Genomic DNA, 25411 nt, shown 5'->3' with positions numbered 1-25411 from the left:
GCTCCGCCCTGACCAACCAATGAGTGGCGGCCATTCAGACGAGCACTACATTTCCCAGGAGGCCTCGGGCCGGATGGGGGTGACAGGTGGGGTGGAGGCGCCGTGCATTGCGCAGGCGCATTCTTCTCCCCGACCCTGTATCCCGGGTGGGAACTTTGAAGCGAGTCCAGGCCCGTCCCGGGACGCGGCAGTTTGCCGTTGCGGAGGGAAGGCCGAGTGCGGCCTTGGTCGGTGGCCCCCCGTGCTTTCCCCGTTATCGAAGCTCCGTCCGCAGGGCGAGTGACGGCAGTAGAGGCTGACCATGTCCAGGAATGTGAGTATCGTCCTCGCCCGGGCCCCACCCATCGTCTCCTCGGTGGCCCGGGATCCGCCCAAGCCCCGAGAGGCTCCCCCCTGGCCCCGCAGTGGCCCAGCGGCGTTGTACTTTAAGAGCCTCGTCGCCCAGGCCAGAGCCCTTCCCGGGCACCAAGCCGACGGGGCCGCCGGCCCCTTTGCCAGCTCCTTGGCGGGCCGTGCTCTGCTGGCAGGCTCTTAAAATAGCTGCGTTTGCTTCTCCCTCTTCCCTCGCGGGCGACTTTTCTGCGCTCCATCCGCGCGCCACATACTTCTCTCCTGACGCCGAGCCGACATAGTGGGAGATTGATTTGAGCAGATTTTTTTTAAAGGACTGTTGGAATGCTGCATGGGTTTGGGTGTGTAAAATCGAGAGAAACAGGGTGGCCCAGCTAGCTCTCTTCCTCCCTTCAAGACCCTACTGAGAGCTCACCTCCTCCAGGAGGCCTTCCCAGACTGAGCCCCTTCCTTCCTCTCCCCCTCGTCCCCCTCTCCATCCCCCCCATCTTACCTCCTTCCCTTCCCCACAGCACCTGTATATATGTTTGTACATATTTATTACTCTATTTATTTATTTTACTTGTACACATCTATTCTATTTATTTTATTTTGTTAGTATGTTTGGTTTTGTTCTCTGTCTCCCCCTTTTAGACTGTGAGCCCACTGTTGGGTAGGGACTGTCTCTATATGTTGCCGACTTGTACTTCCCAAGCGCTTAGTGCAGTGCTCTGCACACAGTAAGCGCTCAATAAATACGATTGATTGATTGATTGAAAGAGCCCAGCCCCTGGAGTCGGATGACTTGGGTTCTAATCACGGCTCAGCCACTTGTCAGCAGCTTGACCCTGGGCAAGTCACTTCACATCTCTTTGCCTCAGTTCTTTCATCCGAGAAAGAGGATTCGATACCTGTTTCCCCTCCTGCTCAGACTGCGAACTCCATAATAATAATAGTAATGATGCGTTTATCAAGCGCTTACTATGTGCAAAGCACTGTTCTAAGCGCTGGGGAGGTTACAAGGTGATCAGGTTGTCCCACGTGGGGCTCACAGTCTTAATCCCCATTTTCCAGATGAGGTGACTAGGCCCAGAGAAGTTAAGTGCCCTGCCCAAAGTCACACAGCTGACAAGTGGTGGAGCCGGGATTTGAACCCATTACCTCTGACTCCCAAGCCCGTGCTCTTTCCTCTGAGCCGATGCTGCCTCCGTGTGTGACCTGGTTATCGCGCATCCACCCCATTCATTCAGTCGTATCTATTGAGCGCTTACTGTGTGCAGAGCATGCTGCTGAGCACTTGGGAGAGTACAGTACAGCAATGGAAAGTGACAGTCCCTGCCCACAACGAGCTCACAGTCTGTGCTTGGCGCATAGTAGGTGCTTAACAAATGCCACAATTATTATTATTATTCCACAGCCTGAAAGGAAAGGATTTGGAGTCTGAAATGTTTCTGTGGTCAGAACGGTTAAGCCTCGAATCAGGACAGTCCCTTCTCTCAAAGCATTTGAAAAGGGGGAAATAGATGATGACCCTGTAAAGCAGACACCTGTAATCTCTAGACTGTGAGCTTCTTGTTGGCAGGGAACGTGTCTACCAACTCTGTTATATTGTACTCTCCCAAGTGCTTAGTCCAGGGCTCTGCACACATAAATATTACTGATTGGTTGATTCTCTACCTGGGAAAATCATGGGGTGAAAAATCATTCAGCAACCATTTGCAAATGGTCATGGGTTCAAATCCCGGCTCCGCCACTTGTCAGCTGTGTGACTTTGGGCAAGTCACTTAACTTCTCTGCGCCTTTACCTCATCTGTAAAATGGGGATTGACTGTGAGCCCCCCGTGGGGCAACCTGATCACCTTGTAGCCTCCCAAGCGCTTAGAGCAGTGCTTTGCACACAGTAAGCACTTAGTAAATGCCATTATTATTATTATTGTTAAAACTAGAAGAGAAGGGGTTTCCGGGTAATTTCAAGAATGGCTTCCTGAAGAACATGCCTGTTGAATTAATCTCCTTCTGCGAAGGAGTGATGTGCGGTTAGCTCAGGCTGTTGATTCTGTTCACCGCATATTTGCGATTTTAAAATTCATATTAATAGAGGAACTGATATTCAGCAATTCAATGGATGATTTGCCAATAGTTGACAAGCATATTATTGGCTTTTATACAGAAGATGATCAGCTGTCTACTTGGCCATCCTCACTGAGGACAGAAACAAGAGGAAATGGGATTCACCTGCAGTTCAAGGGATTTATGTTGCCATAGGGAGAGCTTCCTAACTTCAGGTTGTGGACCATCCCATCCCCGCATGGGATAGGGACAGTGCCAATCTGATTATTTATTTTATGATGGTATTTGTTAAGCGCTTACTATGTGCAAAGCACTGTTCTAAGCACTGGGGGGATACAAGGTGATCAGTTTGTCCCACGTGGGGCTCACAGTCTTAATCCCCATTTTACAGATGAGGGAACTGAGGCAGAGAGAAGTTAAGTGACTTGCCCAAAGTCACACAGCTGACAATTGGCGGAGCTGGGATTTGAACCCATGACCTCTCACTCCAAAGCCCGTGCTCTTTCCACTGAGCCACGCTGCTTCTCTCGTATCTACCTCAGCGCTTAACACAGTGCTTGGTACATATCACTTCAATACTTTGTTGTTATTATTATTATTATTATTGAAATGAGTGACCCAGTAAGTTTGCAGTGTCCCCTTTTAAGGAGATCTTTTAAAAATAAAGTAAATTTCTCCCGTTTGGGGTTTTCACTTTAGCAAACTTCCCCGTCCTTCTTTTCAGTTGGACTTTTTCAGCTTCACTGTATCTTGAGGTCCCAGCTTTTTTGTCATGAGTAGCATCTGGGAGCCAACCATAGCTACTGGTCCCATAGGAAGATGATTCTTACTGCTGTGCGGGCTAGACAGACTGGAAAGCTGATAGGTCAAGAGGTGGGAAGACTAGAGATGAGATTGTTGACAGTGATTGAGGTGTGAATCAGTCAGGGCCTGAACTAGGATGGTGGCTGAGAGGTGGGATTGGAAAGGGGTATCTGGGGGGAGGTCGAGCAGCTGCCTTTATTAGAAAGGGTAAGTACAGGATGTCTGAGTCCAGTGGCCTGTTTTTCTGATCACAAACCCATATACGATATGGAAAGCGCTGATTAGTTTTAGGGCAAAGTCAGTGCTTTAGTCGGAGTTAAGCTTCATGTACCGGCATTAGAAGTTAGCCAGACCACTTTTAAGTTGAAGCATTTTCAGCATTTAAGGAATGGTATCTGCTTTCGAAGCTTGCCTCAGCCTCGTCTGGGGGAAATCAATGTTGGTGATTTCTTTCCCTTACCCTCTCATTATTACTTGTGTCAATATCCTAATGCAATGACTAACAGTGGGCACAAAGCTTTCAAGCTGTGGCCCATAAAATATTGCTTATAGGGCAACCGATAGGGTGATTGTGTTCAAAGTTAACACAGTTCATTTATATATTGTGCCTCTAATGTGAAGACACTTCACAGACATTATCTAATTCATTCCCTTTCCCTTCCTCATGATGGCATTATTTGGGGATTAGTGACTTGCTCAGGTCACCAAGAGTGTTGTGCAAATTGCCAGTGTACCCAGCGTGATGAGAGGTGGCTTGCTTTTATAGTATTTCTTAAGCACTTACTATGTGCCAGGCACTCTTCTAAGAGCTGGGGTAGATACAGGTTGATCAGGTGGGACACAGTCCCTGTTCCACGTGGGGCTCACAGCTTTAATCCCCATTTTACAGATGTGGTAACTGAGGCACTGAGAAGTGAAGTGACTTTGCCTAAGGTCACACAGCAGGCAAGTCCTGGAGCCGGGCGGTGAGAAGAAGAATGTCACCCCCCACCTTCTTTTTAAGAGGGTCTGAAACCAATCCACTGCTTTTTTTAGTGGCTTTGGAACCTTCTCCGCACTTGAATGAACCATTCCACTTCTTCATTTCCCCCATTTTCTCTTCCCTTGGCAAACCACCCCGCTTTTTGAGCACATACTACTTACATGTAGGTGCCCTTTGAAGGCAGCCCCACAGATGTCAACTTTTTCAGCTTGTCGTTGTAACTGAAAAGATCAGTGCTATATTGTTTGCTGTATGCACCTGGCCACCATTTTCTGCCTCTGAGCATCCCACTTTTCCTAAAACGGTGAAGCGGTATGACCCAGTGAAAGGAGCACGGGCCTGGATTCTAATCCTCACTGTGCCGTTTATCTGCTGTGTGACTTTGAGCAAGCCACAACTTCTGTGGGCCTCAGTTTCCTTATCTGTAAAATGGGGATCCAGTACCTATTCTCCCTCCTCCTTAGATTGTGAGCCCTGTGTGGGACAGGGACCGTGTCTGACCTGATTGAATCGTATCTACCCTTGTGCTTCGAACAGTGCTTGGCACGTAGTAATTGCTTAACCAGTGCCATAATTATTATTATCAAAGCTTCTGCCTAAAAAGAGACACACATACACACACACCCATAGTTGTCCAATGTATTCAAAGACGACACACGCTCCTGATTGCTGCTTATATAGCGTGGTCAGTCTACCACTATTGTCTCCCAAGAATCTGCTGCCGTACTGCATTTTTTGGGATAGGTCTTCACTATCTTTAAATGGTTCTTCATCTATTACTAGATAATTTATATATAAACATATATATATATATATATATATTATGTATTAAAAATTCTTTGTGTATATTAATGTCTGTCTCCCCCTCTAGCTCGTTGTGGGCAGGGAACATACCTACCAACTCTGTCGTATTGTACTCTCCCAGGTGCTTAATACAGTGCTTTGCGCACAGTAAGTGATCAATAAATACCGTTGATTTTGATGATGCTACCCTCTTTGCTTGCAGTTGCTCCTTGTAGAAGAATTGGCTAATACCAACTCTTTTAATTTCATCATTATTTTTTAAACCTTGTTTTTTTTGATGTGTGGTGAAATTGTGTCTAGACCTTGGTTGGAATGAAGTCTTTCCCCATGTGGATTGTAAGCACCTTGTGGGCAGGGATCTGTAGCGTTGCACTTTCCCCCCAAGTGCTTCGTACAGTACTTTGCACTCAGTAAACTCTCAATAAATACAACCAGTTGATTGGTTTTTATACTTCCAGTTATGCTCGTATTCCTAAGTGGAAAAGAAACCCTTCTAATTGCATTCTGCCTTTTTTTTTTTCCTTCTCCAGTTCTCTGACACAAGTAACAGAAAAGAACATGTCAAAGTTACAAGTGACAATCAACCAGGATTCCTGGAGCGTCTCAGTGAGACTTCTGGGGGAATGTTTGTTGGATTAGTGACATTCTTACTCTCCTTTTACCTGATTTTCACCAATGAGGTAAAGTTCCAAGGCATTAAGCATTAATGTTTTGTGCTCTTTAAAATGTGCCTACCCTGTGTAGATTGATGGGAACATTTCATCTGGCAAACCAGGATGCCCTTGCCTGAACTTCCCAGTGGCTCCTTTTTAAGACTCCTTCCTTGTTTATTACCTCAGAGAACTTAGAGGGTTTAATGATAATAATAATAATAATAGTATTTGTTAAGTGCTTACTATGTGCAAAGCACTGTTCTAAGCACTGGGTAGATACAAAGTGATCAGGTTGTCCCACATGGGGCTCATAGTCTTAATCCCTGTTTTACAGATGAGGTAACTGAGGCACAGAGAAGTTAAGTGACTTGCCCAAAGCCACACAGCTGACAAGCGGCGGAGCCAGGATTAGAACCCATAACCTCTGACTCCCAAGCCCGTGCTCTTTCCACTGAGCCATGCTGCTTCTCTAATAATAATCATGGTGGTTATTATGGCTATGATGGTCATATTATCATGGCTCACGATGGTGTTTAAGTGCTTCTAATGTGCTAAGTGCTATTCTAAGTGCTGGGGTAGATACAGAGTAATCGGGTTGTCCCACGTGGGGCTCACACTTTTAATCCCCATTTTACAGATGAGGTAACAGGCACAGAGAAGTTAAGTGACTTGCCCAAGGTCACCCAGCAGACAAGTGCTGGAAGTGAGATTAGAACCCATGTCCTCTGACTCCCAAGCCCGGGCTCTTTCCACTAAGCCACGGTTTGGACTGGAGCCTCTGATTTAGGCCCTTAATCCTGAGTTGGGAGGAGCTGGAAGCCCGTTCACATTTTATGTTACAGAGTGTCTTAAAACATTGCTCTTTTTCAATGCAGGGTTTGGACTTGTTTATTTACCTATGTGGAAGAGGAGCATTTATACCGGACACTTTCTTTGCTGTTGTTTCAACTACTGTAACACGCTTACTAATACATGAAAATGTCAGATACCTTGTGAGAAGCAGAGTTGCCTAGCAGGTAGAGCACAGGCTTGAGAGTCAGAAGGAACTGAGTTCTAGTCCCAGCCCCATCACTTGAATGCTGTGTGACCTTGGGCAAGTCACTCAACTCCTCTGGGCCTCAGTTACCTCATCTGTAAAATGGGGATTAAGACACTGAGCCCCATGTGAGACAGAGACTATGTCCAACCCGATTTGCTCGTATCCACCGCAGCGCTTAGTACAGTGCCTTGCGCGTAGTAAGCGTTTAACAAATGTCATTAAAAACAAACAGAAATACCTGCATGCATTCCTGTAAGTAAAGTGCTTAATATTAACAAGTTGTTCATTTCATTATTATTAATGGTGACCCCATGGAGCCGGAACTGATCAGCTGTCTTGTCCCCCTCTCTGATAGGGCCGAGCCTTGAGGACGGCGACATCTCTGGCCGAGGGGCTTTCTCTTGTGGTCTCCCTTGACAGCATTCACTCAGTGGCTCCAGAAAATGAGGGGAGGCTTGTACACTTGATCGGTTCCCTTCGAACATCAAAGGTAAAAGTCCCTGAATCGGTTAACAAAAAAAAAAAAAAAGCGATCAGGCCCCACAGATCTGAGCAAAGCAGTGGGGCCTGAGAAGGAAATGGCTGTGTCATTCTTCTTTAGGTGCTGTGCTTTTGTGTTCTAGGGCCTTAGGCTACATTAGTGTGGTTAGAGCATGGGAACCAGGATGTATTTATTGAGCGCTTACTGTGTGCAGAGCACTGTATTAAGCATTTGGGAGAGTACACCATAACAATAAACAGACATTCCCTGCCCACAACGGGCTTAGAGGAGGAGCTTTCTTGGTCAGTATTCAGGCCATTTCAGCTTCAGCATTCCATGGGTTCTCTTGCTGACTCTGGTCTGTGATGATGGACTTTATTTTTCCTGCTTCAGTTCATCTGCCTCAAAAATGAAATATGTCCACTTCAAAAAGGCACTCCGTAAAACTCTTTATAAGCTTGTTCTTTGAGATTTATGGTAGAAAGACCAAGAAAAACAATGGGTATCTTTGTCAAGAGTATTGCATTTGTCTAGTCTTCAAAATTGGTTCACCTGCAAGTTAACTTTTTACACTTGTGGATTCTTTTTTTCTTCAGGGGAGTTGGTTTTCCCTTTGAGTACTGAATTCTAAGGATCTATTGGGCTCTCCCACCTGTGGTTGAAAGGTGACTATACCTGAGGGTTGTTTGTCTGTGCTGACTAGAATATTTCTGATTTTTAAAGCTCCTTTCTGATCCAAACTATGGGATCTACATTCCAGCTGTGAAATTGAAGCGACAAGTGGAAATGTACCAGTGGGTGGAGTATGAAGAATCCAGGTAAATTGTTGGAATGCGAAAAGTCTGCGGCTTGCAATGTTTCAGGAAAAGAAAGTGAAACACATCTGTATAAGGTTAAACTGTGGGCTAGAAAATCCAGCCTCTCAGAATGTTCAGTTTTCATAAATCTCAACCTCAGAAGTTGCCACTTCAAAACATAAAGACCCAGAAACATTTCTAGTCAATAAATGCGGGGATCGGGAGAGTCTGGAAAATCCACCAGTTGAAAATGCTGTAAAATCTTAAAATGCCAAATTTAGTACTTCAGGATCTGATTGAAAATAAAGCATTTTTTAGTAGGAAGAAAACATTTAAAGACACCAAAGAGCTAATTGAGCCTCCCAGCAGGAAATTGTCTCTTTTAAGGTCCTGGTGTTTTTCCTAACAGGGTTGGGACAGTGGAATGAATTTCAGTGATGATGAGAGGGAGGGATGCTTCCCTGTTTGGTCCCTCTCCCCTTCTCTGCAGTGAATTGCCCATGATGCTTGGGGGCTGGGTTGGCCAGTCATGCTGTGTATGCTTCTTTTCATTGCAGGGAATATAAAGAAGATGGTCAAGTGAAGACGGAAAGAAAATACTCATATAGTAAGTATCGTAAGCATGCCTGGGCTGACAGGAACTGTCCTTTGTTCAAGCTGAAGTCTGTAGTTGCCCTGTGTGGCTGAGAGAAGAGTCTTTACTTGTTCACGGCATTGCCCCTCTAGTAGTATTGTTGTGGTTTGGTGCTTGCGTAGAGCATGTAAATGACACCGTTGCTCTCCTCTGGAAGCTACGTGGCACACATCCAGATGTCATACCCAACTGTTGCAGTGAATGTTTTTAGGTTGTGTGGGTTGTAAATGCCCTTTTCTCTAACCTCTGCTCTCTATCGAAGCAAGAGACGGGTCAGACAGAATCATTGTCCAGAAATTAAACTTTGATGCCTTTTGAGGAATCAGAGTTGGGAGGGAGAGGAAGGCAAGGAGCCGTTCATTCTCCCTCCTTTGAATAATGAGTGTTGCATTGTCCCTAGGACAGACCTCTTACCCTTCAGTAGCAAAGCCCAGCTCACCGAGGCTATTGTGCTGTTGGTTTGGGGTTTGTTTGTTTTTTGTTTGTTTTTTTTTTTTCAAATGAAATACATCTGCAAGAAGCCATGCCAAAGGGGGTTGAGGAGATTTTCCACTAAGGGTCTATCTCTCCCACTCAGTCTGTCCTTCTGCATAGCTCTGCAGTCATCCCTCAATTATCCATACTAGGGGAAAGGAGATATGGTGCAGAAAATACAGAACAGAGGTGGCAGACCAAGGGATGAGGGGTTTGTAGGGACAACCCGAAAGCAGGACTTTCTTTTCTCAAAGATTAATTTTTCTCTCCAGATACTGAATGGAAAGCAGAAGTTGTGAATAGCAGGAACTTTGATCGAGAGATTGGTCATAAGAACCCCAGGTAAGACACGTCTTCAGAAGCTGCAGCTTTCCCCCTGACTCAGGAGGGGGCAGAACTACGTTTTTAGGCCAGTGACGTGGGCGGGGGAAATGTCCGCGTTGCAGCCTCAGTCTTACTGCTTACTCACTAATCGACTACCGCGACTCACTTCCCCCCTTTGGCTCCCTTCTCCTCGTCGATACAAAAGGATCAGCGCCCCCCTCCCCAAGCCTCTCCAATCCATCAGTGGTATTTATTGAGTGCTTACCGTGTGCAGAGCACTGTGCTAAGCAGCTGGGAAAGTTCAGTTCAACAGAGTTGGTAGATATGTTCCCTGCCCACAACGACCTTACAGTGTAGAGATGAAGTGAATAGACCTTAGGTCTTTAGATACCCTTTCCAGATAGAAAGGCTTCCTGGACTCCTGAGCTTGTTTCTCACGCTTCCCTCCTTCCCTTTCCGCCCCCACCCCCTCCATTGTGTTGATCATCCCTCTCTGGTCCTTCCCTAGCAGAGAATCAGGCCCAGTAGGCCCAGTGCCCTTGAGTCGAACATCAGAAACGAAACGCAGCCCCCAATCTGGGTTGACTTGGTTATACGGGAGTTTGGTGTTTGCAGGTGTTCTCTTTTCAGGCCACAAGAAAATGTTTTAACCGAGGTTTTGTTTCAAAGAAGTGTTTCCCTTACTAGTGTGACTGGTCCCTTGAGATGAATGTGTCTCCGGAATTGAGAGCAGAGATGAGGGAGCTGCTTGTGTGGTCTGATCTCATGGGCCCAGTGTAACTCATTGCTTAACCCCTAGATGATTTCATTCTACCTGGTCCTGGGGGACACCAGGAACTCTCCTCCCGTCAGATATATGTGTATGTGCCTGTATGGGTTGCATCTTGTACAGTGCGCTGCACAGAGTTGCCACCCAGTAGTTAGCATTGGTGATGGTGATGATCGGGTAATCTGTTAAGTTTTTTTTTTCTCTCCCCTGAAGTGCTATGGCTGTGGAATCATTTACTGCAGTTGCTCCTTTTGTCCAGATTGGCAGATTCTTCCTTTCAGCTGGTAAGTCTTGTTCTCTTACATTTGAAATATCATTTGAAGTAGATTTGATTCCATTATTAAAACACAGAATGCAGCATTCTTCTTGACACCACACTCTCACCCGCAAGAAATCAGGGTGGATCTTTCTGGTCACTTTTCTCCTCATCCAGGATACATTGCTCAGTGCATGGAAACTTTAGGTCCCGGTGCAGGTAGCTGTTGAGGGATTGGTGTCCTGAGTGGGCAGCAACAGTTGGGTTACCTCAGGTTGAGGAAAGATCTGGGAGAGGAACGATAGTGGGGGTAGGGAAGGGTGGCAGGGGGCTGAAACCAGTGGGGAAAAACTACCTTGCCATGTGTGTGCAAACCCTGGGAAGCTGGAGACCCTATCCCATCTGTTAGCCTTTCCAGTAATCACCTATGCATCACAGTAAGGCCCACAGTGCCATGCGACATGCTGACACAAAGCAAATGAAATAGCATGGACTCTGCCCCAAAGGAGTTTTCCTGAAAGGAAGCTGATGTAGTATAGGAAGGAGGAGGTTCTACCTAAGAATTGCTTAACACAGCTCCTCCTGGTTTGGCTGAATGGGGGTGCTCTTTGCCTTTGGAGAGCTGCTGCCACTCGTGTGTCACCCAGGAGACCTTATCCCCGAAGGATAAGTGTTTGGTTACAAAGAAAACTGGCATTGCTTTCCTGACTCTACTATGGAGAGGGAGGATTGTGAGTCCTGGAGGTGCAGGGTGGGGGTGAAGCATGGAGAGGACAGAGGAGAGCTCTCTGCTCCCATCACTCCTGCTCATCTGGCCACCTTTTATCCATTCCTTTCCCTTCCTGTAGACCATCTTCAGGATCACCTTCCCTCCTGTTACAGGGAAATTTGCGTGGAAGTTTTGGTCAAGGAGATTGCAAAGGCAGGAAGATTCCGATCCCACCTGGAAACTTTCCTGCAGGCATTTGCAGTGCAGAAGCAGAAAATCTGCCTTTGCAAAATGTGTGCACACGCTGACGTTTTGAAAGGGAAACGGTTTCTAAACCCACAAGGAAGAGTTTGTCATCGTGCTCTGGGTGACTGCCTATTGCATAGTTTTGTGTTGGTTTTTAAAAGTCTTAGTGACAGAATGGCACTTTACCTTGTTCAGGTCTCATTGACAAGATTGACAACTTTAAACCCCTGAGCCTGTCCAGATTGGAGGATCCGCACGTGGACATCATTCGGAGAGGAGACCACTTCTACCACAGTGAGAACCCCAAGTATCCAGAGGTAAGAAGGAGGATGTGGCCAGAAAATCGAGTGGCGGTTTAAGCCAGTGAGATCCAACCAACCCCAGACCCTTCAAACTACCGAGAGTGGTCCGTGATTCCTTGCTCTCCTCGGCCATTCCGTAACTCTCCGGGTGCCCTGGCAGTCCTGATGCCAGTTGCTAATGTGGTGCTGGGAACTGAGGGCTTTCCGGGGCTACAGAGCGGGTCATGAGAAGTGAGGTTGGTCCCTGTCTTGGGACTTGCCCTTTGCCCTGGGCAAGTTGGGGAAATTAAAGTAAGCCTTCCCCCCCACCCCCAAGAAAAAAGGTAACCCCCCACCCCCCACCCCGTCTCGTAGTAAGGGTGTTTCTTGAGCACCCTTTGGGTGCAAGACAGTACACTAAGGGCCTTGGGCAAGTTCAGCAGAAGCACAAGACATGTTCCCTGCCCCCAAAAAGCTTACGGAAATGGGGCAGTGGTGGAAAAACGGCATTAAAGCAGCCTGATTAAAATATGAGATGATTAAGGAGCGTTTCAGACTAGTGTCAGTACTCAGTTCTCCCCCTTCTCCACTCATTGTTTAATTGTTGATCTGTCAGAACTACTTGAAATGTCATCTTTGTGTTCCCTCTGCGCCACCGCTCCCGCCCCCCCCCCCCCCGAAAAATAACACACATTTGTCTTTGTCGAAAAGTCTTGAATGTGATGCAACTTAGGAGTTATTTTTTTTCCTGTTGTTCCAGGTTGGAGACATCCGAGTTTCCTTTTCCTATGCAGGGTTAAGTGGAGATGACCCCAATTTGGGCCCATCTCATGTGGTAAATTCATTTTCTCTTGTAACAATTTGCTTAACTTGGCATCCTGTCTTGTGGCTACAGTGTTTTTCCTCCATTTTCCAGTGGGCCTGTCAAAATGCAAAAAATTTCACTCTTTACAAGGGCCGGCCTCTTTAATGCTTAGCCTGCATCTCCAGGATTGCAAAAGTGTTCATAACAAATGCCATTTAAAAAAAAATAAAGGCATTTGTTGAGTGCCTACGGTGTACAGAGCAGTCTATTCAGGCTTGATAGAGTTGAACAAGATTGGTATATGTGAGCCCTTCCCTCAAAGACCTTATCAAGTAGGGGAGACAGACACAAGTGGAAAACAGAGAGGGGAAGTACTAGAGCATATAAGATGTGGATATAAGTGATCTGAGGGATGGCGAGTGCTTGAGGGCTTTTGGCGTGGAAAGGCTCAAGTGGAATTTGGGAGGATATAAAGTGGGGAGATTAAAAGGTACTTGGGTAAAGGCCCCGTAGAGGAAGTGTGATTTCCAAAGGGCTTTGACAGACCACAGCTCTCCCCATCTTCAAATATGAAGTCAGTCAGTTGTATTTATTGAGTGCTTACTCTGTGCAAAGCACTATACTAAGGGCTGGAGAGAGTACAGTGTAACAGATGCATTACCTGCCCTCAATGAGCTTACAGTTTAGAGGAGGAAAGAGACATTAATATAAATCAATAAAATTACAATAAAATAAATGAATAATAATAATGATGGTGTTTGATAAGCGCTTACTAGGTGCCAAGCACTGTTCTAAGTGCTGGGATAGATACAAGGTTATATGGGGCTCACAGTCTTAATCCCCATTTTCCAGATGAAGTAACTGAGACACAGTGAAGTTAAGTGACCTGCCCAAAGTCACACAGCTGACAAGTGGCGGAGCTGGGATTAGAACCCACGTCCTCTGACTCCCGAGCCCGGGCTCTTTCTGCTAAGTCACGCTGCTTCTGTAATGAAGGGGGAGGAGTTCCAGGCTGAGGGGAGGGCATGAGCAAGAGGTCAGCGGGGGGAGAGATGAGAACCAGACCCAGTGAGTAAGTCAGCTTGAGAGGAATGAAGAGTGTGAGCTGAGGTGTAGTGGGAGAAGAGAGCTAAGACAAAATAAAAGAAGTTGGGAGGATGGGAGCTGATTGAGTGTTTTAAAGCCAATGGTCAGGAGATGATGATGACGAGAGGAATGACAATCAGAGGAGGCTTAGGGAGATGTATGCAAAATCTGGGTAGCAAAGGGGGGAGACTGAAGGCAGGATGATCTGCAAGGATAAAGCTAAGGGTTTGAGAAGGCATGGAGCATGGCAGTGTTGTCAGCTGTGATGGGCGTTCGGTAAAGGAGAGGAAGACGAGCTCAGTTTTGGACATATTGAGTTGGAGGTGGCAACAGGCTATCCATGTAGAGTTGTCCTGGAGTCAGGAGGAAATGCGATATTCTAGAGAAGGAAAGAGATCAAGTCTAGTCTAGTCACCTGCCTAGAGGGGGTAGTTGAAGCCTCGGGAACCGACGAGCTCCTCCAGGGAGAGGGTGTAGATGGGGACCCAGAACTGAACCCCGAGGGACTCCCACGGCTAGACAGAGGAGCCAGTGAAAGAGCCTGAAAAGGTTCAACTAGAGAGGTAGGAGGACCAGGAGAGGACTGTGTCAGAGAAAACTAATATTCAGTGGTGTTTCCAGGAGAAGTGAGTGGTCTGGTGTTGAAGGCAGATGAGAGGTTGAGGAGGAAAAGAATAAATTCATTAGATTCGGCAAGAAGGGGGGACCGTTGGCGACCTTAGAGTAGTCTCCGTGGTGTGAAGAGGTGAAAGCTGGATCGTAGAGGGTCATTTGGGAGATTAGGAGGAAGAGAGTGAAGGCAGTGGGTGTAAACAACCCATTGGAGGAGTTGGAACAGGAACAGGAGGAGGGAGGAGGGACAATAACTGGAGGGTGCCATGGGGTCCGGAGAAACTTTTTTTCAGGATAGGGGAGATGTGGGTAGATTAGCAGAGAGAAAGGGGTGGCTGACGATGGCAGTCAGGGAGGGAAGAAAAGCAGATACAAATGTTTTTATAAGGTGAGTGGGGGATAGGTATTGTAAGCAGGTGGAATATCTTCTTTTGAGAGACAACTGAGAAGGATAAGAGTGGATGTAGGGTTGGGAGGAAGTTGGGGAGGCGAGGGAAATTTCGGGGAGCTCATGCCTGATGGTTTCAGTTTTTGTTGTCAAAGTAGTTGGCAAGGTCATGAGAGAGAGAGAAGGGAAGTGGGGGTACTGGAGGCTTCAGGAAGGATTTAAAGGTCTGGAGTAGTTGATGGAGACAGTGGATACGGGAGGAGAAGCAGTGATGCTGAGTGGAAGAGAGGGCAGAGTTCTAGCAAGTAAGGATGAATTTTGAAGAGACCAAAGTCAGCCTGGTGCCTGGATTTCTGTTAATAGGACACCGTGACATGAGTGCAAGACCACAGAGGTGATCCAGGGCTGGGGACTGGTGGTGTGAGAGACTGGGAGGGGTGAGGGCATTGAATTAGGCAGGAAGGGTGAAGATTGAGGGTGTGGATTTGGGTAACGAGAGGGGAGGTTCGGTAGGGGTTTCAAATGAGGGTATGGTGGTTTGGGATAAGTGGAAGGGGTCTAGAGGTCAGAGGTATGTGTGAAAGGGAGGGAACTAAAGGGGCGAGGAGCTAGTGGACTCCTCTCCCTTTTCCCCCTTGGTTGGGAGGGGATTGAGAGAAGGTGAAGTCACCTCAGGAGAAAGCAGTGGGGAAAAATGGTGCCCTTTGGGGAGAGCCTGGTTTCAGTGACAGTTTCAGGGCCAGGAACAGGTCGAGGATGGAGAGGAGCCTGCCGATGACGGAGCGGGGCTTCCACAGCCTGTATTTAGGTGGGGTTGTGAAGTGGAGAGGGGACCGAGGAGGGGGAACGGCACGGGGGTGGCGATTGGGTTGGATGAGAGTGAGTTGATCCAGTGTGAGGCCGGTAATGGATGCTTTGGGGTGGCAGCACGAGAGAACAGGATTGTGGTGAGCAGAGCAGAAGGCAGGCACTCTGAGGGCACAATAAATGATTCTCCTTTGTCCATTATTTGCTTCTCTGAAGGTGACTGTGATAGCTCGCCAAAGGGGAGACCAGCTGGTTGCCTATTCCACCAAATCTGGGGATTCGCTGCTGCTTTTGCACCATGGGGACTTTTCGGCCGAGGTGAGTTGCTGCCCTTCTGCAGGAAGAAAGTTCACATCCATCTTTGCCTCTTGGGCCCCCTTCCTCTGTCTAGCCAAGGGCAAACAGTCTTACCTAAGACTAAACTCTTCTTATACCAGGAGTTTCCCTTTTCCCTGGGTGGCAGGACTCTTCGTACTGTACTCCAGTTGCCGTCAGCCTGGTTTCCAAGGCCCAAATTCCCTCGTGTTTGTTACTACCGTCTCTGGGTGGAGCCTTCAGGCTCCAGTCCCAGTGAGTCTGGCATGTTTCAGCAGCTCCAACTGTGAGTCACTGTTTTCACTGGTACTACGGTATCCAGGGCCAACAAGTCTTTCACCCACTCGGGTGACATCCTCATGTTAAGGTTTCCAGGAGGTTCCAAAAACAGGAAGTAAAATAAGCCGTGTTCTTCTGCCTGGATGGATTTTTTTTCTTTGTTCTTGGTCCTGCTGTACCTCTACTTCTGGTGTGTCCTCAGCTTTCAGGTCAATCAAACTGCTTCTCACTCTGTAGAAAGTGGAAGCTGCAACCCCTAGAGTGTCCAAGTGGCTTTTTCCCTGCTCCACTCTTCACGCTACCCGGGCACCTAACTCCCTGTCTGACAGATGCCTGACTCTACTGTTGAACTATGTGCCTTTGCCCTGGCATGTATTCTTTGATTTTTAAAGAAAAAAATCATGTGAATTTAAAAATAAAAAAGCGGTCAAGGACTTGCCCCTCATCCAAACCGTAAGACTCGGATGCTTGAGTGCTCAGAACAGTCACTGTGTGACTGATGTGAAGCAGACAGTGCTCTCCATTCAGATGGGACTGGTTTCTGGAGGCTGGCTTTTTGCTCTCCAGATACCGTCTCCCCAGAGAACTCAGCTTGGGATGGATACAAATCTCATGGCATTTGTCCTGGCTTTAAGGGGTGAGGAAGAAGGGTCCTTGACCAGCATGGCCAAAGATGATCCACATATTGCCCTCTGTGGATCGCTTCAGAAGGATTTGGGCGGGGCCACACTCGGGGATGGGACTTGAGGTTTCAAGAAAAATCTCTTGGCAGAAAGGGTGAGGAGGAGAGGGGTCATTCCTGATGTTTGTCTTCCAGGAGGTATTCCAGAAGGAGCACCAGAGCAACACAATGAAGACCTGGGGCCTGCGAGGCGCGGGCTGGCTAGCTATGTTTGTCGGCATCAATCTCATGACTAGAATTCTTTATACTCTGGGTAGGTTGCTTCCTGGCCAGAACCCCGACTTGGGCCATCCGTATTGTGTAACGCTGTTTAAAGAGATTGTAATTAAAGGGGATCACTTGCCTGGATTTAGCCAGATGGTGGGGCTGGAGGGTCTGCGCCTAGGCCCTTCTCCACCCCCTCCCCCTCCACCTCAGTACCCCTCATGGACCGGCAGTTACACAGCGAGGCTAATGCTCCCGTGAGCTTTGCATCATCAGCCATCGTCTTCTGGGAGTCTTTTCCAGAGCAGATGGGCAGCCCTGGCCATTCTCAGCCTTGGATGACTCCCTAGGGGTCAGTTTGGTTCCAAGGATAATCTGGAAGTTCAGGGAATCAGATTAGGCCTGAGCCTGCCCTGGAGCAAACCCGAAACCTGGGTCTCTTCAGAGTTGCCTTGGCTCCCTTGGCCTTCTCTCTGGGGATGAGCTGGAGCCAGGCCAGCAGGCGGATAGTCTCTGGATGGGAGCTGACCCTATTTATAGACTCCTCTCCCCATCCTCAGGGCTGGGTCAGCCTCTCCTGTGTACTCCCGGCCTCTCTAGGTGGACCAAGACCCTCTATCATCGACAGCCCCAACCACGAGCATCAGAGTGTTCCTGTCGACACATCCTGTCTGGCATACCCTTCTCTGGCAGTGGCTGGGGACCCTCGCTGGGCATCCCGCCTCTTCCTTGACCACTTCTGGTCTACCGTGGCATGGTCACTACTCCCAAGACCGACTCTGATCCCGTCGCTGTTCTCCCTATCTTTGCGTAGGCTGCATGGGGTTAGAGATGCATAGGATGTTTGAATGATCTGTTGCTTGTGAGTCTCCAAATCTTTGCATCAGCAGCAGCTTCATTGCCTTCCTCTCCCCACAGTGGACTGGTTTCCCCTCGTCCGCGATCTGGTCAACATCGGACTGAAGGCGTTTGCCTTTTGTGTGGCCACCTCCCTGACTCTGCTGACCATTGCCGTTGGCTGGCTCTTCTACCGTCCCCTCTGGGCTGTGTTCATCGGCTTGCTGGCTGCAGTTCCCATCATCATCGCCCGATCCCGGGTGCAAGCGAAGAAGCACGACTGAAGGTGGCTCCAGTTTCTACTCTTTCTGCCTTCACCATGATGAAGTAGGGCAGGAGAGTTTTACCCCTAAGGAGCATCTGTCACAGTTCAAGCCCTCCCAGCAGTCTGACAGCCATTTTGTCAACAACTCTGGGCGCCAAAGTATCTGCATGGGACCTTTTTAAAAAAATCTTTCATTCTCCCTCCAGAGGATAACAGCCTGGGGATCAGCTGGTTTAAAGCCTCCCTCTCTTCTTTCTAACAGCTTTTGGCAAGTAGGAGCGGTGCTTTTGGCTGGGCAAGAGGCTTTTTTGTTGTTGCTGTACTTGACCCTTTGGCCAGATAGAGCTAAAGGAACTGGCCTTTCACACAAGGCAAGATCCTCTAATAAAATGTGTTAATTGTGCAAAGTATTATCAACCTACCCTACTAGTGAAAAGACTGGGGGGGCCAGAGGTGTGCCACACTTGTGGATGAACGAACTTGAGCTTTGGTATAAAGTTCATAACTCGTTCTCTTTAGTAGGTTATTTCCCAGTTTGCCCCTGTTGGGAATAACAGTGTTGCTTCCATATCCTATTTTAAGAAGAAAATTACTTTAGGTCAGAGATTTGAGTTTTCTTTCTCATTTAACTGTTGTCAACATTTCAGGCTGTTACACAACAATACATGCAGCTCTCTCTTTGAAAATTAGTTCTGTGTAGATGTAGAAAAATATTATTCCTGCCTAGTAAAGCTTTGTGTGTGGGTTTTTATTTTAATTATTTAAAGGAATGTTTTTCACTGGGTAAAATGACCATTCAGGCATTTTTCCCTGCAATTTTCCTGTTTGTCAATCTTGAAGTCAAACGTCACTTGGCCAAAATCGTTAGTGAAAAATTTTTTTTTTTTTTGTGTGTGTGGGGTGGGACTAGGAGGGAAGATAGGAAAAAGGGAAGAGGGCAGTAGGGAAATGGTCTTCACATTTATCCTAATTATACGCTTTATGAAATCTTCAATGCAATTTTTGGCAAAATAGTTATTTACTTGAAAACAGTTATGAGTTTCTTGGGTGGGCAGGACTAGATGAAGCTTTAAAAAGAAAGGGTTAGAAATTGAACCAAAGGTATCTAACTACAATATGGTGCTGTTTGAGTTCCTTGGAGTTACTTTTTGGCAGAGACTTTTTTTTATAAACAGGGAAAAGAAGTGGGACATCAGTAGGAAAGGAAGGGTCTCGCTATGGTTATTAGAGAGTGTCATGGAAATAGGTTATCTCTTGTGGGAACTGCTGAGGTTGTATTTTACCCATTTGGGTGATTGAGGGGAGAAGCCTGGATACAGGCTACCTAATCTAAATGCTGTTAGTAAAAATTTTTCTGGTGTGGGTTACCTGTTGCCATAACATAACTGGCAACAAACGATCCCCACCCGTCCAACCCAGTAAACTCAAGCAATCCTCCTTTCTCAATCACTTTCCCACCCTTTTGAAGATAATGATGTTGTAACCTCAGAGTTAGGAAGGTTCATGGTATGTTTTCTTCTGTTAAATATTCAGAAATGATTCTCTTCTAGATCAGTTAGGATTCCGGTATGGAGTAAGACATGTTGAAGCCTAGTATATCATTGGTTCTTATGTTCACCTTCCGTACCTCGGGAGCATGGCCAATGTCAAGAATCCTCATTACATTTTTTTTTTGAATTGTGCTCTTTCTACTTAGTAACTAAAATAAGTTAGAGTGGTTACTTCTTGTTGGGTAAGCAGTAAACATTGGGTGTTGCTCTTCCTCTCATTTACATTTGAAACTCTTGAAAGATGGTTCATGAACACAAGTAACTTCCAGTTGTCAACACTGAAGAACAATGGCGATTTGGAAAGCAGTTTGTCTGTATCTGCTCTTTCCTGCAAGTTCCAAAAGTCTGCCGATTTCTAAATTGCTCTCGAGCTAAAATATTGTTAATGTCATTTTGAAAATGGTTGGGATGCTTCAGTGGAAACTGAATACTGACCTTTTGGGTTTCTAAGAAGAATAAATTTCTTAAAATTTCTCAAATGTCTCTGCATCAAGACTGTAATATGAGATGTTTCCTTTTTTGCAGCCTTTACCAATTAAAATGAGTTTTGAAAGTACCTTATTCAGATACTTTGCAGTTTTACTGAAGGGTGTGCTAATGTTCCGTTATAACTGGCCTCTAAACCAAGTAACCCACATTATCTTCAAGAAACAGCCTAGAAGAATCCATCATCCACTTTCTTTTAAATAGTTGTTAGCTTTGTGGATCTACAAGTCCCGAAAAAGTGGAAAGTTGCTTTTTTCAGAGGATGAATTATATTTTAGGGTTAAGACATTTTGGGAATTTAAATCCACCATTAAAGCCGCAGATACTTACCTGGGATATTTTTCTGAATTTTAAAACTGTCTTGTGTTTTGGATCCTTGAAAACAGAGATGACATGGACCTGAAAATTTGAGGTTTCTCCCCAGATTCAGCATTGCTCTTGCGGACAGTGCAAATGACACAACTTGATTAGGCTTACTGAAAGGAAAGGTAAGATCTCATGCTACAGGGAATTTAAATTAAACTTTGCCCTTACTGGGATAGGGTTTCTATAGGAACATTACAGTTATTTCTCAACATGTTTGCACTGGTCCAGGATCTTGCTACCAGGTGATTCATCTCTGTAGTGTTTAGCCAAAGCATACTCAACATTCCTAACAGCTGTGATCCTGGGGCATTTTCTATTTCTATCAAATTTCTATCAAATTGCATCAAACCCAGATATTCAGTCACCAAATCCTGTGGGTTCCATCTTCACAACATCTCTAGAATCCACCCCTTCCTCTCCATCCAAACTACCACCACACTGGTCCAGTACCTATATCCTGTCTCAACTACTGCATTAGCCTCCTCGGCCTCCCTGCCTCCAGCCTCTCCAGTCTGTTCTCCACTGTGACCTTGGGCAAGTCCTTATCTGTGCCTCATTTTCCTCATTTGGAAAATGGGGAGTCAATACCTGTTCTTTCCTCCTTAGACTGTGCGCCCCATGTGGGACGGGGACTATGTTCAACCTGATTATCTTATATTTACCCCAGCACTTACTACAGTGACTGGCACATAGTAAGCCCTGAACAAATTCACAATTATTATTATTCACTCTGCCTGGATCATTTTTCTAAAGCATTGTTCTGCGCACATCTCCCCACTCCTCAAAAACCTACAATGGTTTTCCATTCATCGTTGCATCGAGTAGAAACTCCTGACCATTGGCTTTTAGGCACTCAATCAGCTCTCTCCTGCACAATTCACCCTCAAGTTTTAGTTCTTCTGACACCAAACTACTCACTGCGGCCCACTCTTGACTTCCCTCCTGGCTGGAACTCCTTCCCCATCTGAGAAGGCCAACTAAAATCATATCTCCTCCTGGAACCTTTCCTGACTAATCTCATCTCCCTACTCTATCTTCCTTCCTCTGTCTGTGTCGCCTTTGCCCTGAAATACTTTGGTACTCAACCCACTTGGGCACTTATCCTCCTACTCAGTTGCTTCTCCTACTTGTAATTTCTTTTAATGTCTGTCTCCCTGGCTAGATTGTAAGCTTGAGGGAAGGGAAACCCATCTACCTATTCTGTTATACTCTCCCAAGTGCTTAGTACAGCACTGTACACACGGTATGCACTAAAACTTATTGGTTGAGGACACAATAGTTAGATTTGAGAGTACAATAGTTAGTAGACGTGCTCCCCATCCTCAAGGACTTACTGTCGAAATGGGGAGACAGACACTAAAATAATTCACAAGTAGGAGGAAGCAAAAGAGTAAAGACCGGTACATAATTGCTGTAGATGGAGTGGGTACAGTAAGTGCTTAAGTGATGCGCTGGGGGCAAACAGGATAAGGAGCAGAGAGAGAATCAGGGAAGGCTTCCAGGAGATGTAATACTAGTAAAGGTTTCAAGATGGGAAGAGTGGCAGTCTGCCAGATGTGAAGGGGAAGCCAGTTCCAGGCAGGAGAGAGGGTGTGAGCAAAAGGCTGGTGGTGAGAGAGATGAGAGCAAGGCACAGTTAATAGGTTGGCATTCTCAATCAGTGGTATTTATAGAGTTCTTACTGTCAGTAGAGCACTGTACTAAGTGCTTGGGAGGGTACAATAAAGTAGACACGCTCCTTGCCCTCAAGGATCTAGCAATTTAGTGGATTAGAGAAGCAAAGTGTGTGGGCTGAGTTGTAATGGTCAGTCAACTGTTTTTGAGTGTTTACTGTGTGCAGATCCCTGTACTAAGCATTTGGGAGAGTACAATGTAACAAAAAGATACATTCCCTGCCCACAATGAGTTTACGGTCTAGAGGGTGAGACAGGCATTAATATAAATGAACTATTTTGATGTACGTAAATGCCCTGGAACTGGGATGGACGATGAATAAAAGGAGCAAGTCAGGATGATGCCAAAGGGAGTAGGAGAAAAGGAAAGGAGGACTTAGGGAAGGTCTCGTGGAGGAGATATGTCTTCAATAAGGCTTCAAAGTGGGAGAGAGTCATTGTCAGATAACTTAATGGGAGAGGAGTGAGATTAAATAGCAGGGAGAGCATGAGTGCCTTAGAGCTGAGGGCCAGACATTTCTACCTGTGAAAACAAAAGGGCAACCAACCTTTGGAGGTTTTTGAGGAGATGTGTGCAGAGCAGCTTTTTAGAAAAATGATCTAGGCAGCGGAGTATGGACTGGAGAGGTGAAAGGCTGCTGCAGTAGTGGAAACGGGTTGTGACACGTGCCTGGACCAGTGTGGCGGCAGTTTGGATGGAGAGGAATTGGGTGGGTTCCAGTAGTGTGTGTAAATGGAGATGGGAAGGGGAACCAGAACTGAGCCTTGAGGCCCTCTCACAGTTAGAGGGTGGGAGGCTGAGGAAGAGCAGCCAGGGAGACAGGAGGAGAAGCAGCAGAGAAAAGTGTCAGTGCAGCCAAGGTTATGTGGTGTTTCTAGGAGCAGGGGGTGGTCCACAGGCTCAGAAGCAACTAGAACTCTAGACTCTTGTGCTTTTCATAGCACCCATTCTAATATACTACTCCTCATCTTATCCCTGAGCCTGTTACAGCACAGAGTCCCGGCCTGTGGTGGTGTTTCCAGCATCATCCTAGATTCAGATAGGGCTAGGTCTGCTCTTCAGTCGACTCAAGCTCACCGTCCGTCCGTCAGAGATACTTGGAATGTTTTTTTGTGTCCTCCTGGTCTGTTCAAATCAGTCGACCCCATGTGTACATTTCCTTACCAGGCTGGTCTTCTGTGACTGATAATAATAGTAATAATTATGGTATTTGTTAAGCGCTTACTATTTGCAAAGCACTGTTCTAAGCTCTGGGGTTGACACAAGGTAATCAGGTTGTCCCACGTGGGGCTCACAGTTTTAATCCCCATTTTACAGCTGAGGTAACTGAGGCCCAGAGAAGTTAAGTGACCTGCCCAAAGTCACACAGCTGATAAATGGCAGAGCTGGGATTAGAACCCACGACCTCTAACTCCTAAGCCTGGGCTGTTTTGTTAGTATGTTTGGTTTTGTTCTCTGTCTCCCCCTTTTAGACTATGAGCCCACTGTTGGGTAGGGACTGTATATGTTGCCCATTTGTACTTCCCAAGCGCTTAGTACAGTGCTCTGCACATAGTAAGCGCTCAATAAATACGATTGATGATGATGTTTACATTAAGCCACGCTGCTTCTCTGATCTAAGTGGGTAGAGTTATTTAGGGCACATAGCTACCTCATCTACATCCTTTTTGCCACTAGTCACAAAAGCAGGGAAAGTGACTTGCAACACAAAGGCGCATAGTTTGATAAGCAACTGGCTCACTGCATTCTCCAGCAGTCATTCTAGCAAAAATGTCCCACTCCCTGCTTTCAAAGCAACAGTCACTTTTACATTCAGATGATGATTCAGAAGAAAGTAACATTCCTAGCCTTTTTCAATCCAGCACAATGGCGAGGAGTGTGTAGTAGCCTGTCGCGATTCAGCTCTGTTTGGATTAAGAATGCCCGGAGGGGCTTGGGTGACCAGGCAAGAGTCCCGACCTAACGAAAAACACACCTTCGACAGCTCGTACGGGTGACCTGGTGGTCCCAAATAGCAACTACCTGCTTGAACTCTGGGGCTAGCCTTGAAACTTCAGAAACCGGCCACCGTGGTGTCATCTCTGACTCCTCGCTGTCTTTTGACTGTTACGGTCAACCTATCACTAAACAAATCCTGCTGGCTTTTTTTTTTTTTCCAATAGCCTCCGGGTCAGTTCCTTCCTATCCACCCAATGTCTGAGACCTTGGTTCAGGCCCTTTGTCATCACCAGGGTACCGCATCATCCTCCAGCCTCTCCCTGCTTCAGTCGATGCTGCTGCTGCCTAGATCACCTTCCTGAAAGATTGCCCGGTACATCTCTTCCCTTGCCTGCCATGGGATCACGGGCAAGTCATTTCACTTCTTTAGGCCTCAATTTCCTCATCTGAGAAACGGGGGTTCGATACCTGTTCTCCCTCCCCGTTAGACTGACCCCCACCTCATGTGAGATGAGAACTGGGTACCTTGCATCTAGCCCAGTGCTTGGCTAGAATTTTTTAAATGTTATTAAATGTTCCCTACTCTCATCTTGCCCACACCACTGCATGTCATACCACCCGACAGCCACCTCTAAGAATTTTTGTAGCCACCCTCAGCACTTGGGTATAAATGTATAGTAAATTTTATACTCAGTTATTTGCAAATATGTTCATGCCCAACACCCCCCACCCCCCTTTAGACTGTAAACTCCTTGTTGGGATCGTGCCTTGTCCTTTTGACACCCCTTAGGCCTAATACAGTGCACTGCCTTCATTAGGCACTTTAAAGTATTAAGTCTTAGGATGTTTTCCTCCGTGTCTAAAATGAAAGCCAAAAATTTGAGTAAAGTAAAAGTTTTAGTGTATTCCTATGTTTCAGTTACCTTTCATTTCCAATTAACACCGTTAGACCTCTAAGATGGGTTTTTTTTTGTTTTGCTTTTGCCCATTTAATTATTTTTTTTTGAAAACTTTATTTCTGGAGCTTTTCTAAAGGAGCCATTTCATAAAAAAAATCCAAGAAAAGTAGCTGCAGTCTCTACATTTCATCCCACTATGTTGCATTTGTGTGGCTAGATTTGTATTGTCTAGAAGTTTTCTCAAATAACATTTAACCATAAGTAGACATTAAGGCCTGTGAAGGATTATATTCTAGCATTTTCTGACTTTTTATGGGAGAGGTTGCATTCATCAGTTCAAAGAATGACGACAGGAAGACAGTGGTTAAATGTAAACTTTAAGTAAAAAACAGATAAATACATGAAACTTGAAATTTTGAATGGTGGGAACTTCCGCTTTGTGTTGCAAATTAGAAACTGGAATTCTAGAAGTGGTTTCAAAACTTGAACTGTTGCAAATTTGTACTCTAAAACGCCAAAGAGCTGCAACCCTGTAACCAGGAGGGCTGCACCCTGAGAGGCTGTG

At 46.3% G+C, this 25411-nt stretch overlaps 1 protein-coding gene across 2 annotated transcripts; it reads left to right on the top strand.

Moving 5' to 3' along the window:
- The first annotated feature begins 139 nt into the window (after positions 1-139).
- Positions 140-24389, top strand: TMEM43 (transmembrane protein 43). Of its 2 annotated transcripts, XM_038739832.1 has the most exons (12): positions 140-313; positions 5521-5670; positions 7038-7172; positions 7887-7981; positions 8518-8567; positions 9341-9410; positions 10375-10445; positions 11568-11689; positions 12414-12488; positions 15568-15669; positions 16763-16880; positions 17750-20039. In XM_038739832.1, exons 1-12 carry the CDS (start codon positions 302-304, stop codon positions 17950-17952), a joined length of 1203 nt encoding a protein of 400 aa, XP_038595760.1. In that variant the 5' UTR covers positions 140-301; the 3' UTR covers positions 17953-20039. The 2 variants fall into 2 exon arrangements, with proteins under 2 accessions (XP_038595760.1, XP_038595761.1); XM_038739833.1 differs by lacking the exons at positions 16763-16880; positions 17750-20039 and adding an exon at positions 24172-24389.
- Positions 24390-25411: the final 1022 nt, after the last annotated feature.

Source organism: Tachyglossus aculeatus, chromosome X1 (genome assembly GCF_015852505.1).
Source record: "Tachyglossus aculeatus isolate mTacAcu1 chromosome X1, mTacAcu1.pri, whole genome shotgun sequence".
In the NCBI taxonomy this organism is placed as follows: Eukaryota; Metazoa; Chordata; class Mammalia; order Monotremata; family Tachyglossidae; genus Tachyglossus; species Tachyglossus aculeatus.
Note: the sequence above shows the minus strand (reverse complement) of the source record. Positions and strands in the feature narration are given on the sequence as shown.